General features: G+C 41.8%; 1 protein-coding gene across 6 annotated transcripts in view; it reads right to left on the reverse strand.

Moving 5' to 3' along the window:
* Positions 1 to 26,066, reverse strand: part of cdc42bpab (CDC42 binding protein kinase alpha (DMPK-like) b) — a 75,049-nt gene that overhangs the window by 40,854 nt on the left and 8,129 nt on the right. For all 6 annotated transcript variants that reach the window (XM_072681186.1, XM_072681178.1, XM_072681154.1 and 3 more), the window contains exons 2-4: positions 10,773 to 10,864; positions 5,781 to 5,864; positions 5,302 to 5,397 (exon numbers count right to left, since the gene is read on the reverse strand). In XM_072681186.1, coding sequence (XP_072537287.1) covers positions 5,302 to 5,397; positions 5,781 to 5,864; positions 10,773 to 10,864 — 272 coding nt within the window. The remainder of the gene's footprint in view (positions 1 to 5,301; positions 5,398 to 5,780; positions 5,865 to 10,772; positions 10,865 to 26,066) is intronic.

Below are 26,066 nucleotides of genomic sequence, written 5' to 3' on the forward strand. Positions count from 1 at the left end.
GAATCCATAAGACAGTTGTGAAGAACAATTTCCAGTGTTGCACTGTTCCTATCCTCCACTGCCCTCTCTGCAAACCCTGTACTGTCTTCCGCTATCACCATCAGGGGCTGCGGCGCTTCACTGTTTATGCCTTCTCAGCTGTAATTACCGTCAGGGAGTCAAACACACCAATGTATTCACTCATCAGTTACGGATTTCACTGCGTTTTTCTATTCAGCTGGGATTATTAGCAGTCACTAACACTCTGCTTTATTATACCTATGATTAGTTGGCGTTTTAAATGCTCATACAAAGTAGGGATGGGCTATATGGCAAAAAATATATATTATAAGGTCATGATATTAATTATTTTTCTGACATCTGTCAACAACTGACAGTCTGAATGGACAAAAAAAAGAACCATGTAATGAACCAGGTAGTTGGACATTGATCTAGAGGAATTAATCATCTCCTCCACACACCCAGAAAAGCATATAAAGACATATTGTAATGAAATTTATGATGATATCGCTAAATGTCGTCGTATTGACCGAACTGTAAACTAGTGCCTGAAAACCACGTCCATTAATATGTCAGGCCGCTAAGCATTACTCATAGCCTGTGCAGCTTAAGTCGGTCCTCATCCGGGCCATTTTGGATAAATGAGTAGGTCTGAATTGGCACTGATGGTCAGTCATGGCAGAATTGCGAATCAGTGCATGAAGAGCAGGTCGTTTTGGTGTACAAATGTCCACATTTTCAACCAATAGTATCTGAATATTTCATTTGCAATGAAAAAATACACAGACAATAAAAGAGCTAAAGACTAACATTAAATAAAACATTTGACGCCAAGTTAATGGGTGTTTTTCAGCTTTTTTGAATACAATCTTGAACACATGTCAATTGCAAGCCTAATAATTCATTTGCTGTTTAAGGAAGCATTATGCAGCATTTTTACCTCAAAATAACAGCTTCAAAATCATTGTGCTGCTCCACTGACGACTTATCGGGAGAACAGGTTCGCTTATCCTTGCTACTCCAGGATAAGCAAGCTGCCAACTGCACTATGTAAGTCTGGAGAAGTGAGAAGGACAACGCTTGCGAGAACTGTGTAACGCTTGGAGTCATATTTGTGTAAAATCTGGTAATAGTACTCTGCAGTATCAGTGCACATGCTCCTTTCCCTTCAGTGATGGTCCTGTACCCCTCAGCTCGTCCAGAAAAACGTGTCCTCTATTGGCGGCTCAAAGTGTGAATTACGCTTCTGGACTGTAGAGGGAGCCCAGGAGCAAGAATAGTGTTGCTTTAATGTATAAACCTTCATGTTCAAGAAGCCTTGTTTTCTCACCCATAACCAACACAGTACATTTACATTGAACATACATAACACGCTGAACTACACTTCTTTAGCAAGATTAGTGTACAAAGGTTTGAGCTCTCAAATAACGTTTAGCAAGATCTCAGACCATAAATCAGCCTGTTAGGGCTTTGGCTTATTCACAATCATTATTAGACTAGTCATTATTAAAGCTTTAAAAATTATCTCGACAGTTAGCAGCCATATGCTTCTCTAAGCAGCTTCCTAGCACTCTGAAAATGAAAATAATTGAAGCCCACAAAGCAGACGAAGACTACAAGATATCAGGGAACCATTTCCTCAGTTAAGTAATTAAGAAATGGCAGTTAACAGGAATTGTGGGGGTCAAGTTGAGCTCTGGAAGACCAAGAAAACCTTCTGTTGGAGAACTGCTTGCGGGCTTGCTTAAAATGCTAATCAAAATCCTTGTTTGACAGCCAAAGATCTTCATGACAGTTTAGCAGACTCGAGTCTGGACGGATGCTGCACTGTTCTAATTGCACAAATACAACTTTCATAGAAGACCTGCCTCCTCACCACAAATATGAGTGTCAGAAGTTTTCAGAAGAACCTCTAAACAAGCTAGAAACTTGATCTTTTACCCGAGGGGTGCACAAACATTCGCATGCCATGGTAGATTACACCCTCCTTTCTCTTTCGTTTTTTCCCCCCTCTCTTTTTCCAGCCTGACCGTAAAAGTCCACCACCTCCGGTTTGACCTTTACAGTGCCATTTTTCTTCACGGCTCAGTTGCGATTCAAACCAGGGCAGAAATAAACTCCTATCCACTGCAGCCACACCAAGCTACCTGCCACTTCTCATTCGCCCACTCTCCTGTCCACCGTCATTCCTTCAAACCCTTACACTGGCTTTCCCCTTTACACGCCTCCCCGCACCAGCAGAGTCTTCCGTTTTAAGCCTTGTGTCCTCTCAACATTGTCTTTCTCTCTCCTATTCAACAGCAGGGTCATAGTTAAGTGCATATCAGTCAAATCAGAAAAGCATCCCCCACAAACGAAAGCAATCTAGGGCTGAAATTAGAGGGCCCATATACTTAATGAATTAATGTCCCCCCGCCCCCAGTGACCTCAAGGCTTCCAGGTCTTGAGGTAGCAAAGCAGGCCCAAACCTTGATGCTCCCGCCACCATGTTTCACAGATGAGGTGAGGTTGTGGTGTTGGTGTGCAGTGTTCTTTTTTTCCCAGTGTTGTGTTTTTGTCCAATCTGTTAATAGGACAATTACCCAAAGTCATTGTGGAACATCCAAGTGATTTTTTTTTTGGTGGTGCTCTTTTGCACACACTAATATTGTTTAGTGTTTCTCCAATAGTGGACACAGTTTGGTATGTACACCCAGGCCTGTAGCAAGGTTTTTGCACCCACAGTAACAGGTTGTTTGCTTTGAGGCATGGTTCACACTGGACAAGCTTTCTTTAGAAGAGCAGATTTGTCAATAACCAGGTTGTCAGAAACCCAAATGCCCAATCTCATCTTCTAAATAGAAACACTGGTTGCTAATTACTTTTAAAGTCATTAAAACAGAGGTTCGCTTGCATTCTTAGCTTGCACTAGACCAGGCACCATAACTCATTTTTTTTTGTTGTTGTTTTGGCAATATACAGTCCCAGAAATAATTGTGGTATACTACTATTACTACTATTTTTGTAATTTCAAGAGACTTTTGTGTCACTAATATAATTATAACATGACAGAAAACACTCTTTTAAAGAGAAATTAACTTTAGATACTAAATAATATTCAGACATTGGACTTGAAATAGCCTACAGAAATAAAATTACTGTAATCACGGCTCATTCATGTAAATGGGGTCCCCTCTGATCATAAAACTCAACTGTTCAGAATGGGTCGTGTTTTTTGAGTCAGATGCTTTTGGAGTTACAGTCAATAGCTACAATCAATAATTTGGCTCTGTTATAGCTTGCACACACAGTGTCGCCAGGAATTTGGCTGATACAAATATCAAAAAACACTTATTTAAATTTATTATTGTCATTATTTTAATTACTTTATGAAGATACCACTAATTATTTAGTTGACCTCTTATTAAAAGCCATCTACAACAAACCATAATAAAAAATCTGAATTCCTAAAACAAACAGGAATATGGATTTGACGAGTTGCCAAAAATGATGTCCAATTTAGAGGCTTTATGGCTATCTGAAATTAACCAATGATTAACTAACTCTTTTCACTCCATATACAGATTACAGTGTCAACATGTTCAAAAACAAGAAATCAATAAAAAATATATTTATTTGTTTATCAGTTTTAGTATCAGTCACAGTAAGGTGTTAAACACATCAGCGTGGCTTGCAACGTCAGCCCAGACCTTCCTTCCTTTTCCAAGCGCTAAAAAAGGCACGTCTTTGGATCGCCACAAATAATCCTGTTCACTAGCTGCTGAAACGGTGCCGCTCTGACTATCACAGATAATCTAGAACACAGCATCTATTTCTTCCTCACTGCTTCACATATAAACACAGACACAGGAAAATGTGTCTCACTCCGTGGGGGTCTGAGACAGCTAAACACACACTGCCAGCTGTGAGATCATTTCCCCTGAAACATTCTGTCTATGACGGCAGATTCACGAAACAACACCGTCTTTCCAATTCCAAAGCTTATCTGTCATGAACAGGCAGAAAGTAAGCTGTACGTAGCCCGTTCAGTGCTTACACTAAACTCTCTGGGGGCGATGCCACCAAATATGAAGACCAAAATACCTACACACAGTAGGGGTGGAAAATACAGGGGCAATATGACAATATTTCATCGCTATCAGGATAAATACCACAATAGGCCTTTCTGACCATACTGTGGAGGACATTAGTACTTAAAAAAAACCTTTAAAACCCTGACTAACCTATGTTTCATAAGCACGAGAGCCGGATGAGTCCGAATTTACCTGCTTTTTTGGCAGTGCAGTGTGTCAAACACTGAACAGAAATTACTGCACTCTTGGATTTTGAATGTACTTTTTAAAATGTGGCTGTTTTTGTTTGTGACAACTCACCAAACTTGTCAGAAAAATATTGCACGTATTATATACACAAGTCTTTTTGGTCAAAGAATTTTACAAAATCTAACTGCTATGTACATAGCACACACTTGAGTATTTGCATCATTATTAAAATTCATTTCATCATCAAGATAAAAACTTTATTTTATATATTTTGACTATATTGTGGATATTTTCAGTACATGAACACTGACCAACTGCACATTTAACTGACAAATGCACAAATAAATAGAGATGCATCGATCCGATATTAGGATCGGATATCGGTCCCGACAAATTAGGTCATCGGATAATCAGGCCGATCCATGGAACCGATCCTTCCACTTTAATTTGTTGGTGTAAGACTGCACTAAATGTTTAGGTATTTGCAATGTTTGATTACTGCTTGTATGTTTGACCAAGTAACTTATTTATTCTCAGGTTCAGCAGCTAGATTTTATTTAGAATTACTGTTTACACTAAATATTTACAAATGAGATTGCTGTTTTTGTATTAGACAACGTGAGGTTACTTGTCGTCAGTTTTGGCTGATACATTTAATTTATTTCAATATATTTGAAGAGGTTTGACTCCTTTTTATTTTGAATTTGAATGTTGTGTCCGGTTTATTAATTCAGCAATGGTATAGAATCGGTATCGGGTATCGACCGACAAGTTTATGTATCTGTATCTGTATCGGAACTGAAAAAGCCAGATCGTTGAATAACTACAAATAATCTCATAAAACTGAACGTAGTGCAGCATAATAGGAATAATATAGATTAATATAGAGTTTCTGACAGTAGTTTTGGACAATGCACAATATGTATTATGATATTCTTAACGTTTTTAAGTATTGTAATTTTGGTGTCTCATGACCCATGCTCACAGAATGCTGAAACTAATCAATCATTACTTAAAAACTATAAAAAAAAATCCTCACCAAGTTGTTCTCGTCCTGGAAGGCGTAATGTAACGTGGTGATCCACTGGCTGTCCCCGTTCACCAGCACATCCCGCTCCTCCCGAAAGCATGCCGTCTGAGAAATGAGGCAGAACATGTCAAAGGAGGCCATTTTTTTACAGTCAACAGTGTGTACCCCATTTCTTAGGGGCCATAATTACCCTTTAATCCTTCACCTGTACAAAACAGATACATTTATGGTGCAGAGCATGTTTGTTTTTGGAAGTTTCCCATGTCATGAATAAAGAGACAGAAGCGAGATTACTGCTCTGTGAGGCTAAACGGTGACACCCCAGGAGACTGGCGCAAATGGATGAATGAACTGAACACATAAATGGGAAAAACACACTGCTAACAGTTTTCAAAAACCATCAACATGCTTAGCTAAAATGCTCACTGCGTCTTACCACATCATTATGGAATAGAAAATAGAATTCTACTGAAAAAAATCAGGCCCACCTCAGCCCTCTTGAGCATCTCCCATTTGTTGAGGATCTTCATGGCAAATACTTTGTCTGCATTCTTCACCTTCACAACGGCCACCTGCGGACAAGAGCAGCTTCAGTGATAGCAGCAGCAAGTGGAAGAGACAAAGAAGGGAGGATGCACTTCTAACTGTCAAAACTGACCCATATGACACAACATTTACGTGGGAGGGCATTTTCCATTTGATTCTGACAGCATGGCTAAAAAAAAAAAAAAACAGCAAGTAAACAGACTATGCAGCTATAGACCAGTCACACACTCACATTTTAGGTGGCTTCCTTAAAAAAAAGCACTCATAAATATGAGAACTGCAGAAGGTTTTATCTCCAACACACAGCGTTAAACCACAGAATCAGATGTGGATCAGGCTTGAAAAAAATAGACGCACTCAGATCAGGATATCCCTAAACATGAGCTCAACATCATGTCTCACATGAGCTACTTGCATACTACAGGACGTTGAGTCGTAAATACTGAAGGTGTTTAACAACTGCTATCCCAAACTGGAACAGAAACAACTGTGATCAGGTCAGCGGGGCATAATCAGAGAAAAATCGGCCCGAATGTCTTGTAGTATGGCCCAGGCATTAGAGAAACACATGGGCTATAACCTTAAGGGGGTAACTCGAGGTCAAGCTTAAGGTATGTAAGGTGTGTGTTCCTTAACAAACCCCAAGTCCAGAAGGAGGCCGGCAGCCTACAGAGCTCAAACTTGATTTTAACTGTAAATGAAAGTCCCTCTCAGCATAAAAGCCATTTATAAACAAGGACTAAAATATCCCTGGAGGAACTGTTTGAACATTGGCATCGCTTATGACAATAAATAGAAAAAGGAATGTATTATCATATAATCTGTGTATATGTCAGCATGGCAAGAGAATAAAGAGATCCCGTGGCACATTCTTTTGCCATAAAAAAAACAAAAAAAAAACAAAACAAAAAAAAAAAAACACACCAGAGCTTTGAGGAGCTGCTGGAATACTGAACTTGCACAACATCCAGACACAAGACCAGGCCTGCAGCTGAGAAGGCTTGAAGAAATGCGTCTTCACGCAGCGAGTTCTAAGTGCTACCACTGCAGTGCTAACAACAAATGCTCTGGCCAGGTCTTCAGACATTTTACATCAGAATGAGGCAGTGTTTCCCAGCACAGACCTTATGGACCTCTCCCAGCTCAGAAAGTACCTGAACCAAACATCAAGAACTGAATAATTTGGTCCACATGTGGTGGGTGCTGGGATTAACACAGAGCTCTGAACACTCTGGAGGTCCTCGAGGACTGGATTGGGGGGGGGAGGAGGCTGTGGTAGGCATGGAGTGGCATCCAGTCGTACTCATGAAATTTTAGTGTTATTTAAACATGTAAACACACCAATCAGAACATTAAAACATTATAACCACTCACAGATGAAGCGAACAGCCTTCTGGGTTCACTGAACAGTCAGATCTTGTAGTCGACGTGTTGGACAAGGGAGAAACGAGCAGGTGTGAAGACCAAATAATTATGGCCACACTACAGAGCAATGGCTCACACCATAGAATATATAGAATATATAGAATCAAGTAAATCTTATAGAGTCGCTGTCATTAGAAATCCTTGCATCTTCAACACGGCACCTTTACTCACATTTAATCATAATTTATAGAAGAATTGCCCATTTCAAAATATAAGGTTTTGTGTGCTGCAGCCATGGTCCTTACCAAAACCTGAAAATCTGACCATACCAGTCCAGTTCTATCAGCACTGTACTGGCTTCCAGTTCAATTCTGTATTGATTCTAAAATTACACTATTGACATACAAAGCCCTACTCTGCCTTGCTCCTGAGCACCTGCAAGAAAGGCTCCAGCAAGGGAGAGGGGGGGGGGGGGGGTATTTAAGGTCTCCCTTTAGATAAAGGTTGCAGATCCAGGGGTTTACAGACACATGGAACTGTGGCAAACTGAGATTTTGAGTTTTTTCACGTTATATTAAATGTCCTCAGAGTATGAACTGCAGTAAACCTATGCTTGTTTTGATTGGTTTGAAGTGTCATTCCAGGATTAACACAGCCACACCTATCACCTTATGAACGCTTAGTCATTTACAAATGGCTCTATGTCTCACATAGGAGTTCGTTTGAGTTCGTCCAGGGTGCACAGATCTGAAATTGTGAAGAACTGAAGATCAGTAGTGCATCCGCTTGCATTGCCAATCAATACAGTTAGGAGGATTTGGTGGCATGGATGGACTGAGGTTTTACCCTAGGGCAACGTTCTTAATCTAACACACTTGCGACAAATGGCCTCCAATTCCACAAACTTATGGTCGCTCGAACACTGCAACCCAGCTTTAGCGTTCCGCCTCATTTAATCCACCAGGAGGCCAAGTAGAACTGGTCCCAAACTCACTCCTTTCATTTCCCTTGCACTTTTTCCCACAGCTCTACTTCCTTTATCGTGCTGTTCTGGAAATGGCTTCATGTCTTACGCAAAAAAAAAGAAAAGAAAAGGAGAGATTTTGTACTGGCTTTCCATGAGCTGCTGATTCCAGCTGGATAGCATGGAGAGGACCCAGGGCCGGAAAAAGCACAGCAGAGAGCAGCGTGTCTGACGGGACTTTTGCCTTAAGGGAGGAGAATGTAAATAGGTCTTAGCTCAACAAATGCTTCACCAAGTTAGGCAAAGGCACAGTTCTCACACTTTTCTTTGTGGAATGAATCATCATTACTAGATAGTTGCCAATAGACTTTAATAAGGCACAATTATCAATTATTGAGCACACAGCGTTGTTTTTTGGAATACAGTCACTTCAACCAGATGTTTGCTCTAAAGTTTGCAGTCCACATTGTAATATCTGATGGTTGGCACAGTTGTTCTAGTGTGCTATTGGTCGGCGCACCCTCAAAGCTCATGGTAAAGCTTTCAATGCTGTTCTTTTATACCTGATGTGCTATGTAGAGTACCAAGGCTCAACTGCTATGCTATTAGGCTCAATCCGGAATATATTACATGCATGTACACATAGCATCATGTACATTGTTAAGGTAATTAAATTAAAATTTACAATAATGCAATGACTGATGTTTATAGATACAAATCCATTACAGATGGAAGGTTGTCGAAAAGAATCTACAGATTTTAGGAAACTAATTAAATGTATGGTTCAGAATTGTCCAGTTAATCTCGGTTTTGTTTCATCCCTCTTTAGGATTCTGTGATTACTCAATTGTTCATTATAATAACTGGACGATTATTAATGAAATCCACAGTAACAATAACCAAGCTGTTCAGTCTTTTGGACTGGACTGGAGCTAGAGCAATGCACTCTCAACCTCAAGATTTTTTTATTATTATTTTTTCTAAGGAATTCTGTATCTGTATTTGATTTCAAGCAAAACGGCAGAGGATTAGGAACATTCCCTGCGTGTTAAAGCAACACACTGGGCAAAGCTGGCACGGGCCGAGTGGCATGAAGCCGCATTCTCAGTCACCGTGAAATAAAACCCCAATAAAAAGCTCAGTTAAGCAAGCCATGGGGGTTTTAAGCACCGGGCTCCTCTCCAGACCCCCACCTCCCCACCCCCTAACAGTTCAAAGGACCAATGCTCAACCACCAGGCCTTAGCATGTAATCCAATAGTGCTGGCTTTTCTGGCATGCTTACCTGTCTACCAAATATTCCCCAGTGACTACATCATGTTTGGTGACATTACGAAAATGCCTCAACTGCCTGACGCTCTTTCGCACAAGAAATGCACGAAGAATGAAGAAAGCCCAACAATACGTTCGGCGCGTGAGGGGAAATTCACACACTCTGCCTGTCTTCTAGGACAAACAAATCTCAGGAACTGTGTCTGCTGAGATTAATTGCCTTCATACCACATTATTATTTTAGCATATGACATCTGCACTCGAAACATCAAACTTGATCATTTGTGAATGTTTTCATTCAGGGATATTCTGAATTGACAAAGCAGGGGTTTATTGGAGCTACAGTTGTGGTTGGCAGCTTATATACACTCTCATGTCCGGGCAATATTTCAATATTGCAGTTCTTTGATTACAATGACCAGAGGTACGTTTGGAGGAGCATGATGAACACTGTAATTACTGTTAAGCCTGGTGGTGGTAGTACCATGCTCTGGGGCAGTTTTGCTGCTAGTGGAACAGGAGGACTCGGTCAGAATTCTGCAACAGGACAGTGACCCTACACACACAATAAAGGTGGTTGTGGAATGGATAAAGCAGGCTACCATTAAGCTTTTGTAGTGGCCTTCCCTCAACCCTATTGAAAACATATAAACTGTGCTTAAATTGTATTGAGCTTTACCAATTCTGCCAAGAAGAGTGGCCAAATATGTAACCAGTATTTTGGCAGAAGCTTATTGGCGGCTAGCAAAAACTTGCTTTGAGGAGCAACTTGCAAGGTGCAACAAGGTTTCGTGTTGATTTCAGGAAACCCCTCATAAATTTAACCTTGTGCAGTAAATTCTTGATTTATTTTCCCCAAATGAAGATGTTCTCATTCATTCTGCCCCAGAAACAGAACAGTTCAAGAAAATCACTAAAAGTCAGATACTGCCATAATATTCATGTCCATGATGAGTCTGTAAACTTCCAACCACAAGTCGATATGGTCAAAGGCAGTCTGCATATTTCTGAATTACAATCCTATAAGAAATTATTCAATAACAATCTATTTGTTTAACCGACCACGTGAAACACAGCCAAAACATACAATATTCTGCAGATTACTATTAATTATGCAAATAGATTCATGCTCATTCTGCTGTTGTGTAACATTACCGTCATACAGCATATCAGGCTGTTTTTGTGTACGTGGTGTTTTAATACGACTCTCTGAGGAATACTGAAATTGTTTATATACGGCCCACCACTGCTCCAAATGCTACTGTGGCCTTTACGAGACGCAAAGGTCTTGTTACGGGTATTGAAGTAACTCAGGGCTTGTGCTGCATGCGTACCTCTCCAAACGCTCCTCTGCCAATCACCTTCAGGATCTCAAAGTCCTCTTTGTGCAGGCGCATCTGCTTCACCTTGGAGGTGAAGGGTTTGGCTGTTGAGACAAAAGAAAGACAATATAAGCAACATTACAAGTGTAGCCATTCATCACATTCTACCCAGATGTAGCTCATTTTAATCTGATAAACATATCCATTTTCAGTTTATTAAAGCAGCGATTCCCAACCCTGCTCCTAGTTCCTTGCTCTTAGCACACCTGACCCAGTCAATTGGTTAATTACCAGGCCCATATTGAGAAGAAATGGGCATGTTGCAGGGGGTTCTCTAACAAACAGGAGGACCAGAGCTAGAGCATTTAAGATTACAAAAATACAGCATTGGAAAGAAAAGCTGGGCTTCATAGTGCACACATCTAAAGTCATAAGCTAACACCTTTAGTCACTAATATGCAATAATGGCAGTGAGAATGGCGTGTTCTGTTACACCCCTAAAGTAATTACAAATTTGTTCTAGCACTGTTGTGTCTGGATAGAGGATTTACAGTATGATCTTTAAAATAACACCTTTAAAATACACTACATGGGTAATATAAGTATTGGGACATCTGCTCATTCATTTTTTTCTTCTACAATCAAGGGCACCAAGGGCTTTTGTTGGAGTAACCATCACGACTTTACTTCCGTCAGCGCCTGGCGATGTATTCTGTATTGTGTGTGTTCAACAAACTGTTTGTCCTGTATGTGCAAGCCAACACACACAGTCTACTACTGATTACTCTGATCATTTCAATTCACTCATCATACCCACACTAAGATCCACCAGCTGTTTTTTTTTTCTCGCAGTATTTGTAGACCTCTCTGTCGTTGAAGGTGGCAGTTCTCATGTATAAGCCACAAGCTACTATAGACGTACCAGAGCGAACCAGTCTGAACCGAGCCTAGATGTTGCCTTTGCTACCTTTGCTAGTTTTAACAATCAATATAGAAGATTATGAGATAGATAAGCTTAAAAAAGTGGACAAACATACTTTGTTTATTTATGGCATTTATAGCAAGCGGTTAATTTATGGCATCAACGTTTTCAATCTGTATTGTAGCCCTAGTGTGCAATATAACTATTAGAGCAATCTACCAGAACTATGAATTTTGCCATCTCTGGCGCACGCTGAACTGTTTCAGAGCCAGTCGAGATGGTGATGGAGGTCACAGTCAAGTCTGAGAACCTGTTAAGAAACTCTGTCATGGATCTGTTAAGCAATTAACAGGAAGGAAGGTTAATGCTGAGGTAAGTGGCTAATCATACACTGGTGCTAACTGTGAAACGATGATACTGTAGTAACCCTAATTTGATCCGAAACAGTAATACTGCAGTTGCTTAATGACAGTTGGTAAATGTACAGTGGTATGTAATTTATGAGTAAATTATGCTTAAACTTACATGCAATGTGCTAATATTAATGAACATGACATTACTCAACAACTTGATGTAGTGTGAGTTAACAGTTAGCATTATGTAAACTGAGGTACTATACCATAATTATTAGAGTTATTACAGTTTGAGTTACTACCAACACTAGTCTAATCTAGACATTGATTATATGCTGGCATAACAATTTTTGTATTAGATAAGACCTGGGTGGATTTGATCAAAAACAACACAGGATAACCCAAGAACAACAGCAAATGCAAGGTCTCCTACGCGTCAATGGAAAGTTCTGCACCTTAGTTTCCACTACACGTATTAGTACAGCAAAAGAAGACCAATGTTACCATCCATTGAAACTGACCGGGTGCTACAGACAGAAACCAAAGGTGGTTGGTTCTGTGGCACCCTGTTTTTCTAAGAGCGCAAGCCGGGTCAGGGCACAGGGAACTGAGGATGGCAGGGGTTGAGATCAGGCCAATGGCGTGATAAGGAGAAAAGTCTGCGGCCTTTGATCATATTAAGTACACAAGCACACAGCCCACACCTCTTGCCGGTGCTTTTTCCTGGCGTGTGAAATATGCCAATGGCAAAATAGCCTTCCTATGTGAGACAAGAGACCTTCCTCTGTTAGCATATCTTCCAACAATGACTCAAAAACCAAAAACCACTGTCCACTGAAATCGCACGTGATGAAAAGTACTACCAGCACATACATGGGTGGAGGGCCCAAATCCCCCCCCCCCCCCCCAACCACCAATCAACAAGGAGCTTATAGGATGAGGCACTACTGTTGCCATGGCAGCACTGGATTTTGCTTAGAAGAGAGCTCCAGAAAAAGATGGGGGGGGGGGGGGGGGGGGGGGGGGGGGAATGCCTTGTGAAATAAAACAAACGGGTCGGGGCTCAGCCCCTCCACTCCACTGATTCAGCTCACATGTGGCAGCCGCACTGGAAGGGTGGGGACATCAAAGCTCTGCGTGCTCAGAGGTTTAGCGAAACCACCCAATGTGCAGCCATGCTATTGGCTCAGTCTAAACATGCAAATTGCTCACTAAATTTAACAGCATTTTAAGATGCATTTAAACAGCCCACTACCGCCGTTACTCCATGCTGTCGATTACGGCATACAGTGTAATCGGTTCCTTTTTTTTTTTTTTATTGCTCATGAAAAACATATTATTTAATAAAGATAAATATATAAATGTTAGATTTAAATGTTGTAATTCAACACTCCATACATTGTGTTGTAAAACCCACAGGACTGGTCATATAACAGTTTACAACACCGTACTTCTTCAGCCAACTGACCCTGGAACTGATCCATGTTGATTTGGTCTGGATTGTGTATTGCTTGCTTGCTGTTGCAATGTTGCCGGAAAGCCAACCAGCTTTCCAGATCTTCCAACCATCACAGATCCACATATATTCAAAATATGCAGTTGGGATTTTCTAGGAAAAGGCTGATGTTAACGCTTCTGCATTGTCCTGATTTATAGAAAACCCAGTCAGGCATTTAAGTAAAGGTCTGTGCGTAACACTAGCCCCTCCCCCTTCATGTTCACCTTAATCTGATAGGCTTCACCTTTTGACGGTCGACCATGGTTTCCATAAAACATGACTCACAAGAGACCTTAGGAAGACTGCAACAATACATACTAGGGCTGCACAATATAACGTTTCAGCATCGGCATTGTAATGAGGGCATGTGAAGTAGTCACATCACAGGATATGCAATGTCATGTAAAGCAAATTTAAATAAAAGGTTACACCAAAGGTTTTTTTGCTACTTGATGCAAAAGGAGAATTTGCATTGTCCCCATTTTCCATGACAGAGCTACCAGAGGCAGCTTGTATCTGTCCAATATCATTCATTTAACTCCAGTCTTGCGCATTATTAATATCACCACATGTTGGATCATTGAAATTCCTACATTTATATATCACAGCAATATATACCACAAGAAATGAACACTGATATCACCCTAACAGCACCTGCTGTCCCCGCTGCCCTTGGATGCATGGGTAAGTAATGATTTTAGAATATCAGATCATCTCAAAACTCTTATTTTGGGGTGCGAGGCTCTTTCAACACAGCAAATGCAAAAGCTGGCATTTTCCAGTGAAAGTATATGTGCACCAATCAGCCTTAACATTAAAACCACCTGCCTGATAAAGTGTAGGACCTCCTCGTGCCACCAAACCAGCTCTGACCCATCGAGGCATGGCCTCCACAGCACCTTTTCAGGGGTCCTGCGGTATCTACTACAGACCTACTACAGTAACAACAGATACCATAAGTTGTGAGGTGGAGCCTCTATGGATGGCATCAGTGAGCCTTAAACGCCCATGACTCAGTCTTTCCTTGAAACCGATTGGTAGGTAATAACCTGCCTGACGTTTTGGAGATGGTCTGCCAATCTGTCCTTTTTTTTTGTCCTCATTTTAACACATCACCTTCAAGAACTGCCTGTTCACTTGCTGATAAATATATAGATCCCACCCCTTGACAGGTGCCGCTGTAACCAGACAGATAGACAGACAATCACACCAGTCAGTGGTTTTAATGTTATGGCTCGGACTCAGCCCTCTCAGTTTGCAACAGGCACTGCAGGGTAATTAATACTGCTGTTAGGTGACGCTGCGCTAAGCTGTATCTAGCAACGGAACAATGGCCATATAGTAACCGCACACCTTAATGACTCCATAGAAAGAAAATACAGTCACGCCAAACATAGCAACAGTTGCCATGACAAAGGGGAGAGTGAAGCAATGTGTAAATGTTATAAAGGCACGGCGGCGCTCTGCCGAACTGCCTCTGTCCGTGCACTTAAGGAGTTCAAAGAGCAGAGGAAAGACACTAAGGCAAGAAAGAAGCTAAATATTAAATGACGAAAGTGCGTGCTGGTAAGGAAACGGCCGAGTCACATGGCTACACTGCGGGACTGGAAAAACATGTCTGCCTGTCTCCCGCTCTCTCGCTCACCCTGTCTGTCTGTCTGTCTGTCTGTCTCCCCAAGCCAGACTGCTTGAGGGAGTGCGTGAGAAGTAGTGTGTGCAAGCGTAAATTTGCCTTTCCTATAGCCGGGGACTGGGGTGTGTACGGTACGGGACGCGGAGAGAAACTACGAAGCATGCATGCTTGCATGTGTGTCCGTGCGTGAGTGCGTGTGCTATCCCACAGCTCTGGCGAGGGGACATCTGGAAGCCATAAGAGAGATTATTTACGGCCTCGGTGAGGTAACGACACAAAAATGCCGCCTCCAGGAGAACGCTTCCCAGCTCCCAGAGACCTGGGGATGGCCTCCCCTTGCTGCTATCCCGAGGTTAGAGGCCTTCAGCGGGGCACAGACGTGCACTGAAATCAGCATGACCGTCTGGCAGGGCTACCACTAATGTGACTTTAATATAATATTACATGCCTATGTGCCACCAATATACTGTAGCCTTAGGGAGAGCAGACCATATTCACGCCTTACCTCAGGCACATGAAAACAAATCAACTGCATGATAAAATGACCCATGCCCTTGAACCAGCGATGTTCTGGGCCTCCCAATTTGCAGCAGCTCCTAGATTCTTGTATTAGTTGGAGCATTGTACCATAGACCTTTTTCGCAATGCCGAACTGCCAACTTCAATACTTATAGTAGCAATATTCAATATCGGGCAAGTGTTGCTGCTCAGTTAGTGGAAACACTCCCTGTGTAAAGTTAGCTTCTATGCTACGGTCATGGTAGCCTTTTACTGTTGTTATGGTGGGCTATATTACATTAATGTAGAGGTCAATAACATTGACAGGCAGTGATCAGTCAGATAAAGGTGGCCAAAAGGTGGGAAACTGCATTTTCCACACATGGAGGTGTCAATCCGTGAACCTCAAACACTGTTGTGTCCTCCTTCAACAACAGAAACCACTGAACTGAACTGTAACTCTTAAACAGGCCAATTCCAAAACCCAAAACTGTTACGTAACCGTTGTGTTTACTGCCCCTAAAATTTACATGCACCCAAACGACTAGGAAAAGCAAGCCATTCAAGGCTAAACGCAACAGCTACTTCAGGAGACTATGAAAGCAAGACGTTTTCTAAAAAAGCTAATGCTATGCCGACTAGGTGAAGCAACACTTGGAGAAGGTCTGAGAGGAGGAAGTACCGCTGCGTGACACTTGGAGTAGCCGAGGAAGCATGTGGGTGCAAGGATAGATAACCCTCCCACACCTGACTGCAATCTCTTCAGCGAGTGAACCGCACGCTACACCAGTACAGAGGGAGAGGACAGCAACATGTAAGACTCAATAAGACTGGAAAATAAGACTAATAAAAAAACTAAAAAATGCATTATTTAAAAATGACTTATTCTTGTTACAGTGATAAAAGCCATCATAAAAGCCACCCAACAAAACCAGTTAATTCAAGTTAATAATAAGCCCTCCTTTAAAAAGAAAATCATTGTGCTTCATTTTGAAGCATAATAACAGGGTTGTAAATTCAATTGTTAAACCACATCTGAGCATTTTTCCTTTCAAACAGTCACGCATTTACTATTTATACATAAAAGAACAACTTAAATACTCAGAAAATGCATTTTATGATACCTTTAAATGTTTTCAAGAAAAATACAGTTGTTTTGCAACCCGAACTAGCATCCAACTTACATTTGAGGAGTTTGTATTATATTATACATACAGTGCAGCGTCAACCTGCTTTAGAACAGAAAGTATTGAGCGTTAGTACTGACGTAGTATTGACCTTTGAGACTTTGTGCAACAGGAAATTATAAGAGAAATGTGTCCAGGTGTACATTTACTTAGTATATTAATATATAAACAAGGCTATACATCGTTCCTGAAAGCTGTGAAATCATGGTTCTACCAGTTCAGGGGTGTCACACATCTATTAAGGAGCCAAAACTAAATGTAAAACATGGCTCAATTTAAGGTATTGTTTAACAATTCTCTCTTCAAGAGAATTTCTGTATGGAAATTAAACTGCAAAACATTTAAAATTCACTGTTTTGTGAGATCAGCACCACAACTCTACTCATCCTACAGCAGTTTAGGCCTGCCCATTTGGCACTGCAGTGCGCTTTATCCCGGAGTGCTCTCTAATTGAGGCGCAATACAGCCAATCGGAGGCGATTTGCATATCTCAGTGGTAAAGGCAGCGCGACAAAAATAACCTGTTTAAATCTGCTTCTGTTACATAAACTCACACAAACAACATGAGTGGACCCCATAGGGACAAAATAAACAAAAAAAAAAGTTTAAAACACAGAAGCTATGGGATATGGGCAGTTCAATACATAATTAAATGGACGTTTCGGATCATGTGTGTGAACGTTGGGCTTAGAATGTAGCTCGGCCTATCAGATTCCATCATTTTGTAAATATAATCCATCATATCAAGCACCATTTACATAATAAGCTCTTGATCTGAAATAAAGTTGCAGGCACAGACATTTTAAGACAAGTCAGAACTCTGAAACATATGAGAACTCCAGTTTTATCCTCACTAAAGAGACAACACTGGAAAGCAGAGGGAACTGGTCATTGCTTCTGGCTAGAATGACCCATCAGAAGCAAGAATAGTGACAAACCCCCAGAGCTTGACTTCATATACAGGAGCTTACGGCACTCTTTTGATGGATTACAAATGTAAATTGAAGCCGTGCTTGTAGGACTGGAAGATGTGAACGCTGTTGGTGATATTAAGAATGGGAAAAAAATTTAAATGCAGAGTAGAAGACCTGCAATCCATGGAAGGCCTGCAGGCATGGAACACTGCAATGCTTTCGGAGATCGACACCCATTTGTGATGGTGTGAAGGAGCTGTAAATCATTCATGAGCTCCATACGTACGGAAACGTGCACCAGAATCACTTTCATACTGGAGAAATATGCGGCAGGGCGTTAAATTGGGTTTAATGCTACACTGAACACCCAGAGCACCGAAACTTCCCAAAGCGATGTGCCACCCCCCCCTATAGGAAAGAGACCACCATTCTTCTACGAAACCCAAAGGGCAGGGAGGGAGGGTTCTGGGCCTTGGGGGCAGAAGAAGATCTCAGCTCAGCATCTGCAAGCTCGCAAACAGGATATTCTCAAAGTACCAAAAAATAAATTCATTCATTTAAAAAGTGTGGGAGGAAGATGCAGTAGAGAAAGACAAAGAAGAAGATATCAAGATCTAGATTGTGTCAGGAACTCCTGTGTGAATGCTCATCCAAGAAAAATGCAAACACAGTGACCACGCCAAGAATCCCTCTAACCATGGTCAGAAACTCCAGGGATTTAATGCTGAGCGACTGGCGAAAGTCTTGCGGCTGTGCTTCGGTTAAAGGTACGGACCGGTTAGTAGCACGGACCGTCTTCTTCTGTCACAAATCAGTGTCAATGCAAAGGGAAACTGAAGGATCTGAAGGGTGAAAAAAAAACAGTATTACACACTGGGTGCAAATGATAGGGAAAATGGAATTGAAAACATATGCTCAAGACTGGGAGATGGTGGAAATGTGGAATCCCACTACCAACAGCAGGGAATTTCTTTTAACTGCAACTTAAGCATGCTCTTTCCGTCATGTGACCAGCCAACAGCCAACTCCTTCTGCTCTCCTTTTCTGGCCGTCTGTCCGTTTCCCCTTATTTCCATGTACTCTCAGCACGGTTATAATGGGAGGAACATGGATATAAACATTAGGAACACTTATAACCTTGCTAAGGGCTACTCATCATCCCTGAGCAATGGGTGGAAAAAAACTGTCTAAGCCTGCAGGCCAACAAAGAGAAGAGAGGCAAGAACAGATGTACTGACTCCTCGTAATACCGAATTATGAGAGTCTTATGGCTTGATGATGGCTGAGGGTGATGTAACATCATAACTGGTTAATATTATGTATTGTTACGGAGGGGGTGCGCTTCGTTTACCTGTGCCGCTCACCACTTATTTGACAGATTTGAGAGTTCTACCTTTATGGCATTTCGGTGGCGCTCTTACAGAGGTTGGACAAGGACTGTTATTGGTGTTGTGCAAACCGCAGTCTGCCACATTGTGTGGGTGCATACTGGCATGTAGTGGTGTTAACCACTGCACCACAACAACCACCATCATCATCATTTGTTGCGGAAAGGGGTGGAAGGGGAAGAGAAACCCTGTTTAAATGGAGAGTAAACAGCACTGGCTCTTACAGAAAGCCTATTAGATGCTGATGAACTTTCATTTGTGGACATACTCCACATACAGGACATGCCAACTTTACCATTCTTTGGCAGGGTTTCTGCAGGGTGGTTGTTATGATCGGTCGGAACTTTGTGTGTCATGAACCTGACCTTGCAGGCGGCAACAGCAGCATATGCCTGATCAGGTGCAGGTCTATAAATGGACTGGAAACCACACCCATGCAACACAACTGGAAACCACACCCACACAACACAACTGGCACATGTGCTGATTCACTACTCACAACTGGATAGCAATAAGGGTGTAAGAATGCACTCAGTCCTAACGGGCTGACTGTAATGATGGCTGTATCCATGATAGTAATCAAACCAATGGAGGGAGGAGACATAAACGCTTGAAGCCTTTGGGTGATCCTTACGATTCCAACAGCGTTAAGTCATTTCATTATCGTTCCCACGGGAATGCCGTCCAGGTTATGCCCATTCCCGTTGTAACTGGGACAAAACTACATTGCGTTTCCAAATTGGTCATCACTATCCCCATTCAAGTGCAGCTCTTAAGCTTGGGTTGAGGCTCCCACATCATGCTAAACGTGGGAGCATGAGGCCTCGCACAAATGGCTGGATGTTCTGTGCTTACATTCAGCCATTAGGACAGTCTATCCATCTGCCAGGCATGGCTACTCTCCTTTGGCTGTCTACTTTTCATGGCATATCCATCAAATCGGTCAGTCTGTGAAAGTGAGACACGTGTCAGGACACAATCAAAGGAATGAGGTATTAGTTTTTATTTGGGTTTCAGTAATGGGTTTTATGTATTTAGTTATGGTGTAGGTAGATGATGATGACGCCGATGACGACAATTGTAGGACTAACCAAACCTCTACACACAGGAAAACATACAGAAGCAGTGCTGGTCTTATTCCCCAGAGAGGTTCCAGGGTAAGTCAATGAGGTGACAGTGACATAAAACCTCTGAATGCCTACCATAAAAACAACACACAACAATGTCCCAAAGCCCACCTGCCATTGGGGTCACTCTGCAGTTTCCCTCCAACATAATGCTATCAACTCACTGCCCTGCAGCAAAATGTGCCACTGTAGCCGTAATTCTAAACTCATTTGTTCTCTGGGAACAGATGAGCGAATGAACTATCATGCAGGACAGGAAGACCTGGAGGGTGAAAAAAAATTCCCTTCCTATATCTTGGACTATATCGTCATCATCAGTCCAATGACCTGAGACCAATTACAACTGACTGACTGAGGCAGCTTTACATATACCGGACAGCCTAATACAGTGGCACAAGCAGCCACAATCTCAATTGCAGCTAGTGTTCAGTACAAAAACAGCCTAATACAGTGGCACAACCAGCCACAATCTCAATTGCAGCTAGTGTTCAGTACAAAAACAGCCTAATACAGTGGCACAACCAGCCACAATCTCAATTGCAGCTAGTGTTCAGTACAAAAACAGCCTAATACAGTGGCACAACTAGCCCCAATCTCCATTTCAGCTAGTGTTCAGTACAAAAACAGCCTAATACAGTGGCACAAGCAGCCACAATCTCAATTGCAGCTAGTGTTCAGTACAAAAACAGCCTAATACAGTGGCACAAGCAGCCACAATCTCAATTGCAGCTAGTGTTCAGTACAAAAACAGCCTAATACAGTGGCACAACCAGCCCCAATCTCCATTTCAGCTAGTGTTCAGTACAAAAACAGCCTAATACAGTGGCACAAGCAGCCACAATCTCAATTGCAGCTAGTGTTCAGTACAAAAACAGCCTAATACAGTGGCACAACCAGCCACAATCTCAATTGCAGCTAGTGTTCAGTACAAAAACAGCCTAATACAGTGGCACAACCAGCCACAATCTCCATTTCAGCCAGTGTTCAGTACAAAAACCGCCTAATACAGTGGCACAACTAGCCCCAATCTCCATTTCAGCTAGTGTTCAGTACAAAAACAGCCTAATACAGTGGCACAACTAGCCCCAATCTCCATTTCAGCTAGTGTTCAGTACAAAAACAGCCTAATACAGTGGCACAACCAGCCACAATCTCCATTTCAGCTAGTGTTCAGTACAAAAACAGCCTAATACAGTGGCACAACTAGCCCCAATCTCCATTTCAGCTAGTGTTCAGTACAAAAACAGCCTAATACAGTGGCACAACTAGCCCCAATCTCAATTCCAGCTAGTGTTCAGTACAAAAACAGCCTAATACAGTGGCACAACCAGCCACAATCTCAATTGCAGCTAGTGTTCAGTACAAAAACAGCCTAATACAGTGGCACAACCAGCCACAATCTCAATTGCAGCTAGTGTTCAGTACAAAAACAGCCTAATACAGTGGCACAACCAGCCACAATCTCAATTGCAGCTAGTGTTCAGTACAAAAACAGCCTAATACAGTGGCACAACTAGCCCCAATCTCCATTTCAGCTAGTGTTCAGTACAAAAACAGCCTAATACAGTGGCACAACCAGCCACAATCTCCATTTCAGCTAGTGTTCAGTACAAAAACAGCCTAATACAGTGGCACAACTAGCCCCAATCTCCATTTCAGCTAGTGTTCAGTACAAAAACAGCCTAATACAGTGGCACAACTAGCTGCAATCTCAATTCCAGCTAGTGTTCAGTACAAAAACAGCCTAATACAGTGGCACAACCAGCCACAATCTCCATTTCAGCTAGTGTTCAGTACAAAAGCAGCCTAATACAGTGGCACAACTAGCCCCAATCTCCATTTCAGCTAGTGTTCAGTACAAAAGCAGCCTAATACAGTGTGTTAAGTGCATTTCAGCGAGTGGTCAGTAAAACAGACCAAAATGTCAAAATGCAGTAAAATGCTTATTAGCTAACCCACTTAGATGCTGGTCTATAGGCACAAACAGTCAAAATCTGTGGCAGAACCAATCAAATGCAGCAGGACACTTCATAAACAGTGTACTATGTGCAAGTTCACGTTCAGTGAGAGATGTTTTTACTGCTCCAGATGTAAGCTAGCAAAAGTTAGCACCCTATAGAGTCAAATTCTGATATAACATAATCTCTGATAACATAATACATAACATAAACTCTGGTATAACTCTCTCCAAGTAGTGCTGAAAACGTAGTTTTTAAATGTGTCATTTGTCTGTCACTTTGACACCTGCACTACACAGTCTTTCACCTGAAGAAGTCCATGGCAAAGCAAATCCCACGCTCTCACAGAAATATGCGCGAATGACATATGAAGTATAGGTCATTAGTCCAACTGAAGCTTGAGAAACCTGCTAAAGCTGTTGCTTCTACACTATGCATTATGCATCCATACTGCACTGTACTCTTTAACTTATTTACTTAGTGTTTTTTCTTGTATTTAGCTTTACTTTAGTGTACTTAGTGTGTGTATATATACACTCATTCAGCTTCTCTCTTTTTTATACAGTGTAACTGCTTGTTTCTGCTGTGTACATGACAAACTCTTGAATGTTAAATCTACTTTCTTTCGGGGAAAAATATCCAACAAACAACCGTATCCAACAAAATAATCATTTTTTTTTTTCACTTTAAACAAAGACTTGTTGAATCGAACCTGACAAATACTACTGCCTGGAACAGTTAACCCAATGCTAGAGTACCCATGCACTTCCCTAACAAACACCTTTTGGAAAAAAACACCTACTGTGACCCACGTACCACCCATGAAGTTCATTCCAGCCAAGAACATATTGTTCACATTTTGAAAAAAGGCTTGGTGTGGTTCCATCAGTCTGTGAGGAGAGACAATTAAAATGGGGTTTATGGATTGCATACATCTAAACCAATACCGCTTCAAAAGAAGAGAAGAGGATCTTTGATTGTAAGTGCTACGTACACTACACCAAGCAGTTGCCTCCCCCCGCTCCCCAGCGTATTAACTTCTTTCCACATCACACAACCTATACATCTGATACTATGCTGAAAGGCTGCAGAAGCCACAATTGCAGCCATAAGAATAACAACAGGGACTATATATATATATATATATAAAGGGAGAGAGCGAGAGCATACGCATAGTCCTCTGCAGTATTCCAGTGCAGACACTTTGTAGGCCACAACCGATCCCTTAGGCTGGAAACAAGTACTAATTATAACCTGCAGAAGAAAGGTGTCAAAGCTGGGACTTGAAACCACAAGTATCCTCAAAAATATGCATTATGGCAAAACAAGCCCCGACGAGTGCTGAAGTACAAACACACGAGAGCGCACAGGGGCATAAAAAAAAGAGAGAGAGAGACATTGCGAAACACCTCGTCTGGTGACAGATGAGCAAAAAAAGGGGGTGGGTGATGGGTGATTGTTAGGGAGGGGTTACGTTCTTCCAGTAACGCAGGAGAGAACACGTACATCCATAGGAACAGCTAGATCCGATTTTGGTGTCATTTGGTGTGCACGACAAAGCATGATATCGTACTGCCAGCAAGCCTTAAAAGCTGCAGCCAAGTTAAATGTGGAGGTGCCTGTTTCTTCACGCTGCATGAATAATGTACAGGCTCCTAGATGCTTCAACTCCCTCCCCTCCTCTGGAAAAGAAAACGAAAAAAAAAAAGAAAAGGAAAGCCCATCCCCCTCAGGAGGAGCAGAGCAGCTCAACCCAGCTCACCCATCCTCCTCCTCCTCCTTCTCCTCCCTGCAGCAGACCACAAACACACCGACAGCACTCATGATGAGACACAACTCCTCACTGACCTCCCTATCAACAACATGTGACGGCAATCAAAAGTGGCTTTAATCTGCTCTACAGCCACAGCGCCAAACACATCAGACAAAAGCCAGCTAGTCTGCACCAATCTTACACTCTGCCTGCACAACACAGACAAGCATGTCGAACCAGATATCGGAGGTAAGCACATCACTGCTACAAGGACCACATGAACATGATCAGGTCCGTTACTGAATATAAAATCAGGGAGTAAGAATGCCATTAGAATTTGAAATGGGCCCGCCCCAATAGAACACCAGTCAACCTGGGTGCGGAGTCATGCATATGAACATCACCATATACTTTGGGTGATATATACAGGCCCGTGTACCCATATTTCCACTTAACCAAGAACACTATACTAACACTAGGTAGGCCTCGCCCTCAGAACAGCTTCAATTCTTGATGCCATGGATTCCACATGGCCATGGATCCCTTTCATGTTGTCAAGCTCCTGTTCTACCACATCCCAAAGGCAGTGATCCGGAGACTGGAAGGGCCTTGAAGAACACTGACCTCATTGTCATGAACCCAGTATGGTGCATTATCATACTGGAAGCAGTGATCAGAGGATGGGTAAACTGTGGCCATGAAGGGATGCACATGGTCAACAACAACACTGAAATAGGCTGTGGCATTCAGGAGTTGACTGACTGGTATAAACGGGCCCAAAGTGTCTCAAGAAGACAATCCCCACACCTTTACGTCACTCCACATCATTGCACCTGTACACAGAACTAATCAGCACCGATATTGCAGCCATCAGCTTGGGTGCTGCATTATAATCCTTCTACTGGTTACTGTAGGGCTAATGCTGAACACTATTACTGGATACTAATACAAAAGAGGAAATCCATTAACAACATGTTTGGGTTTCGTACCCTGTGGACTACAGGCCACACAACTCCTTATTCTAGTGCTGGGCAGCAACGGGGGCCAACAACCCTGCCGAGCGGCAATGCACTTTCAGTGAAGGCTTAAAAAAAAAAAAATAAACTGCCCACAGTTATTGTTTATGGCTTGCAGAAATATCTCAGTCCAGAGAGACTGGAAGCATGATACTTACTGAAGTGTGAAGCTGTTCTGTAATTTGCACCCGGAGGGAGACTATAGGGTTAGCATTAGTAAGCCGTTCCTCTGAGATATCCAGCTAATACACGCCACTCTAATACACAATATGGTAAAAATATTGTATTCAAAGCCATTTTTCACGATATTTATCATGATACATGTAATTACAGACTAAATACATCCAAAGCAACACATTTTTAAAAAGTACTATTTTGATACTTTCCCATAATGTATATAGAGATTTTTGCTGAACTTCATCTAATGAAACCAGTCTAATTACACTGTTAGTAATAAAACATGCAGTTGATCAGTGGTTATTAAGCACTAACAGTATCCTTATTATCACGATATGATAAAATTTTGTTATATTGTCCAGCTCTAGTCACTATTAATGCATGGTATAGGTATAACACTGACAATTGAGTTAATGGACTGCCTGACCACAGGATGTCCCCATGTTAACAGAATAAATATTGATGCAGAGCCACTTCTATTGACCAGTAAGTGTAATGTCAGCAGTCTTATAAGACTCAGCAGAGGAGCTCGTGCCTGGACAGGGAATTAAACCCGGAGTCTTCTGTATGTGGGAAGATGTCTGAGATAGAGTTATTGGTTGCAATTCCAATACTGCACTGATAATAGTAATTACATTTTCTCATTTATGAGACAGCAAATATATCAGCTTCTGAAATACTGTGCACCCTCATATTAAGCTATCAGCTCCTCAATTTACTGATTATCGTCTAGCCAACATCAGTGATGCAATCTCAATGCTTAATAAGACTAAAATGAAAGGCTGGAATCAAATCACCTGCTTTTTGTATTAGATTATAGATCATCTGCATCGGGCAAGAGTGAACCCTTGAAGGAGCACGCCAGCATCCTTCTGCATGCAG

Source organism: Salminus brasiliensis, chromosome 1 (genome assembly GCF_030463535.1).
Source record: "Salminus brasiliensis chromosome 1, fSalBra1.hap2, whole genome shotgun sequence".
Classification (NCBI taxonomy): Eukaryota; Metazoa; Chordata; class Actinopteri; order Characiformes; family Bryconidae; genus Salminus; species Salminus brasiliensis.